The sequence below is a fragment of the Arachis hypogaea genome, chromosome 5 (assembly GCF_003086295.3).
Source record: "Arachis hypogaea cultivar Tifrunner chromosome 5, arahy.Tifrunner.gnm2.J5K5, whole genome shotgun sequence".
NCBI lineage: Eukaryota > Viridiplantae > Streptophyta > Magnoliopsida > Fabales > Fabaceae > Arachis > Arachis hypogaea.
The window spans coordinates 106,840,082-106,845,309 of record NC_092040.1 but is presented as its reverse complement, the minus strand read 5'-3'; the positions used below and the strand labels follow the sequence as shown (position 1 = coordinate 106,845,309).

Here is a 5,228-nt window from a genome sequence, read left to right as displayed (position 1 = left end):
ATGCTTGTTTGAAGAGAAAATGAAAAGAAAGAAAAGGGAGAAAAGAGGAAGGAAAATGATTATTTTCTATTGTTTGATTATAAAGAGAAAATAAAGAGGAAAGAAAAAGGTGGAAAAAAAACTGATGGACCCACCAATTTTTTTCTCTTCACTGTTGGAAAGAAAAAGGAGGAAAAACTTATATTTTATAATATAAAGATAAAATTATCTTTTTATAACATTTCTTTCTTTTTTATTTTTCTTTCATCCAAACACATCTAAAAAAAATAAAAATTCATTCAATTTTTTTCTTTCTATTTCTTTTCTTTCAATCAAACATAGCCTTAAAAGATAATGGATTGGTGAGAGTGAGAGAAGAGGTAATGGTGGCGTCAGGGTGATAGTAAAAATGACTATAGAGATGAGGTGGTGGTGGCGGTGACAAATGACTATAGAGATGAGGTGGTAGTATAAGATAAAAAAATTAGTATAAGATAGTAGCGGTAGTGATATGGAAGAATAATATTCAAGGTGATTGATGGAATGACCATAATGCTCATAAAGAAAAATAGGAATAGTATTAAAAAAAATAAATATGTTGATTAATTATTGATTGCCTAAAAATTTAAAAAAAATATATTTTAAATGATAGTAATAAAATTAAAATTTGAGTTAAATTTTAATGCATTAATAATTTAAAAAATTTTATAAAATTATTTAATTATATTTATTTTTTTAAATAACTATTTAAGGTGTTAATATAAAAAAATAATCAATTTTAATGTATATATAAAACTGTTTTGCAAATAATATAATTATCACTGCATCCTCAACTTCCATTATCAATCCAAGTTAAAGTGATTGACTTAATAATTCTATGAATTTATAGAAAAGAAGAGTACGTGAGTTCAATTTTCATCTATTTCACTATACATATATAATAATATTTAATTATATATTCTAATATATTAAGAGTGTGGATTCTTTACTACAAATTGAATTGCTAACCCTATTATTGGACCAAATTTGATTCGATTAGATATCGCAAATAAAGTTAGTATTTATACCCATCGTAGTGAAAAATATATATTATTTTTTCCCATGCCAATCTATCATAGTGAGATTACAAAGCAAAATGAGTAAACAAGATCACCAATATAATTTGAACATAGCTACTAAATGATGAAAGCAGCGATGCATCTACATCATAATCATTTGGATTTTTGTATTTTATAATGAATCACATTGGATAGCTAGATTCCTTCGCCTACATGATTTAACAAAGTGACAACACACATAATCACACATCTACATGGTTTCATAGCAGTTGGGAGATAAACGTGGCTTAACCATAATCTTTAGTGGGGTAGCTTTAGCATGGACCAATCCAATAGTTCCACCCATATCAACAGGTTCATTATATGGATTTGATATTTCAAAAGAATGCAGAAAATTAGCCAAGATAAAGTGAATCATTTGAAGGCCAAAGGAAATTCCAGGACAAACCCTTCTACCACTTCCAAAAGGTAACAACTCAAAATGATGACCCTTAACATCGACATCTTTGTGAGTTGTGAGAAATTTTTCTGGCGTGAAGTCTAAGTGATTTGACCAAACACAAGGGTCGTTGTTGATTTTCCAAAGATTTGCAATTAGCTTAGTTCCCTTTTCGATATGGTACCCACCTAAAGTGCAATTTTCTGAAAATTCATGAGTTGCTGTAAGAGGAGCGGGTGGATACAATCTTAATGTCTCCTTGATTATGGCTTGAAGATATATTAATTTATTTGTATCTGACTCACTTACACATCTCTCTTTTCCTATTTCCTTCTCAAGTTCTTCTTTTGCATTTTCCAATGTATGAGGATTTTTCAGTAGCAGACTCATTGCCCATGTCATGGTAATTGAAGTTGTTTCAGTTGCTCCTATAATCATATTCTACAAAATAAGCACAAGTGACATATATGAGAAAAATGGTCTACGTACTTAGTAATTAACCAACATTAATCTTGTATAAGAAAAATAATTGTGCTAAAAGCCTACATTTTAAAAATATTATAAAAGAAAATACTTTATTAATAAAATTATTAGAAATATATTTTTTATATTTTCAATGCATTTAATGAAACAAAAACTTTTAAAAAATCTAATATTTTATTTTTAAAATGTATTTCTACGAACAAAAATTTTAATTTGTTATTTACAAATTAAAGTTTTGAAACCATAGAAAAAATAGAAAACTCCATTATGATATGAAAAGAAAAATAAGATTTTGTTTCCTTTTTCGATTTTTAGAATTCTATAATAGATTTAATTTTGATACACTGACATTGCAAAACATTTTATACAGACGTACAATTGCAGCTGTTTTTTTAAATGACCATTCATACGATAATGTAAAAGATAATTATTTTTGCTAATATGACGCTATATAATTAGATGCACTTGTAAAATGATTTTACACTTGACATTGCATAAAATTAAATTCTTCTATAATAACTAGCAGAAAATAATAAAATATTGTTTTCCATTTTCTCCCCTTTTTTGTTTCTTTAAACTATCTCAAAAAATATTGAAAATAGAAGCATAAAATAAATCGAGAGTACATACATACCAATATTGTGGCTTTGATTATGGTATCAGCATCAAAAGTATCAATCTTTGCATCTGAAACCACTGAAAGCAAGACATCAATGAAGTCTCGTTCATTTGCATCCTTTTTACCCAGATCCATCATTTGGAGATGCTCATCTAACCATTCAGTCAAAATCTATATCATACAAACAAGTGAAATTAAAACATTTGTTCAAATTTAAGAAGTTTCAATGTAGAATATATGTATATAATACTGGTTAATTAAGAAGAATTTAAAAAAAAAATTAGTCTAAGTTAATTTGTTCTCAAAAGATTTCATACTTTAATTCGGTCTCTAAAAAATAGTCATATATCATGTTTATATTTTTAATATTGTCTATCATATAATAGTAACACGTCAACAAAAAATGAAGAAAAAGATCAACTTAACCACATAATGTCTTTTAGAAATCAAATTGACATATTAATTTATTAAAAATATTTGATAAGAAAATAATAAAATATAATTAAAATTTATTTATTTAATATTTATTAATTATTACTAAAATTAATAAATATTAAATAAAAAAAGTTCGAGTTTTTGTCTTTTTGGTTTCCTAGTAACCAAATTGACTCGAAAAATTTTAGGGAACCACTCAGATAAAGACGTTTAAAATGTCTTTTTTTTAAGATGTTTTTTTAGTAACTAAAATTTAACTCATAATGATTAAATTAGGTTATTTTTGTTAAAATTATGCCATACAAATTAAGTTGACTGAAAAAATAGTGAATCAAATTTTGAATTTGTCTAAATTAATATTATTTTTTATAAAAAATTACTACAATACCCTTATTATAAAAAACGACTAAAATACTCTTATTATATATATTAATTTTGAAAATCCTAAATTCTAACCTTTTACTTCTCTGCCATTATATGATTAAGATTTAGAGTTTTCAAAATATATATATATAATAAAAGTATTTTAGTCATTTTTTATAATAAGAATATTGTAGTCATTTTTTATGAAAAATAATATTAATTTAGACCGGTTTAAGATTTGATTCACTATTTTTTCGATTAAATTAATTTGTCTACCCTAATTTTGACAAAAATAATATGGCTTAATCGATTATATGTGTTAAATTTTAATTAATAAAAAATATCTTTAAAAAAAAGACGTTTTAGACGTCTTTATCTGAGTGGTTCCAAAATTTTAATTGTCAACCCTCAAGAGAAATTCAAAAACAAGAATAAACAAGTATATGTGATAGCACAAAAACCTTGTCGAATTCCTTGGCAATTTCTTTCATGGCCTTCTCATGACCCCCAATATCCAACCACCTTAGAGAAGGAATAGCATCTCCAACAGTGAACACTCCAAACAAACGCAACAAATCCTTAACACATTTCACACACCTTTGTGCCTTTTCCTCATTCTCCGACTTCATTGCGCCAAAGAATCTCTTCCCAGCAATCATTCTAAGAACCATGTTGAACGTCAATTCTGCGAACCATTGCTTTATGTCCACCAACACGTAGCCAGACTCATCCTTCTTAGTGGACCAAACGCCAAGGAGCTCCTTTGTTGAAGCTTGAACTTCGGAGACACGAATGTCACGTAGAAGCTCCATGCGGCGGTTTGAGAGAAGTTCTGAGGTAACAATCTTGCGCATTTCACGCCAATATGGATCGTATGAAGCGAAGCCGAACATGGCCTGGTTGTAGGATAGATTTTCAATTGCAATGAGTTTGGGGCGAGAGGAAGCAGCCTTGTCATTCTTGGTGAAGCATTCTTTAGCCATTTCGGAATTGCTTAGTACTACAATCTTTGTGGAACCAAGCTTGATGGTGAAAAGGGGTCCGTATTTGTTGGCCATGGCTCCTAAAGTTATGTGGAGTGGCTGTGAACCATGGAAGAGTAGAAGGTGGCCAAGTATAGGCAATGCACCAGCCACCAGCGGAGGTTCTTTCATGGGACAAACATTTGAGGAATGAAACAAAAGAAAACAGAGTAAGATGGTAAGAGAGAGGATTCCGATTGCAACGACTAAATCCATTTTTGATGGATAAGCTTTTGTGTGTGGACTGTGGAGCTGCAGAGAAGATGGGATTATTTGTGGAAAATTCTACTGGGCTCTGGGAGAATAATAGAGTTTAAATAAACGACGCGCCTTACGGCGGATACTGCTATGCTTCTTTTTTTTTTTTTTTTTTTTTTTGTCAGATACTGCTATGCTTGATTCATAGTTATTTTCTGGCCTCCACTCATGTAAGAGCCGCCAAAACATCCTTTTCTAAAGATGTTTATTTGATTATAATTAAAAAACGTGTTTTAAAAAGCTTGCGTTAATTATAAAAATATAAACTATGAATAAAATTGAATTAATAACTATATTAAAAGATTTAAGGAAAAAATAGACTAAAAATTAATATAATTCTAACTAATATGAATTCAAATGATATTAAATTTCTTAGATAAATATAATATAATTTTTTTAAAATCTCACTTTTACAATAAAAATTTATTTAGAAAAGTCAAAAATAAATAGAAATTGTTAATCGAAAAATAGAATAATTAACAATAATAATTAGTAAATTAAAATATAAACTTTTTTATGAGAATTTAAAATGATAATTTTACCTAACTACATCTTGTAGAACAGGAATAATA

The 5,228-nt window shown here is 27.9% G+C and overlaps 1 protein-coding gene across 1 annotated transcript; it reads right to left on the bottom strand.

Moving 5' to 3' along the window:
- Window positions 1-1,137: 1,137 nt before the first annotated feature.
- Window positions 1,138-4,890, bottom strand: LOC112802538 (cytochrome P450 82A3). Its single transcript, XM_025845796.3, has 3 exons — window positions 3,838-4,890; window positions 2,594-2,749; window positions 1,138-1,917 (listed from the first exon to the last, which is right to left on the bottom strand). Exons 1-3 carry the CDS (start codon window positions 4,612-4,614, stop codon window positions 1,288-1,290), a joined length of 1,563 nt encoding a protein of 520 aa, XP_025701581.1. The 5' UTR covers window positions 4,615-4,890; the 3' UTR covers window positions 1,138-1,287.
- Window positions 4,891-5,228: the final 338 nt, after the last annotated feature.

Bases quoted from the DNA above. Each gene is read 5' to 3' on its own strand.
- LOC112802538 (XM_025845796.3), bottom strand. From the start codon at position 4,614: ATGGATTTAGTCGTTGCAATCGGAATCCTCTCTCTTACCATCTTACTC. The intron at 2,750-3,837 runs GTTTTTGTGCTA...TGTATGATATAG, and splicing joins TTGCCAAGGAATTCGACAAG to ATTTTGACTGAATGGTTAGA. The intron at 1,918-2,593 runs GTATGTATGTAC...CTTATTTTGTAG, and splicing joins TAATCAAAGCCACAATATTG to AATATGATTATAGGAGCAAC.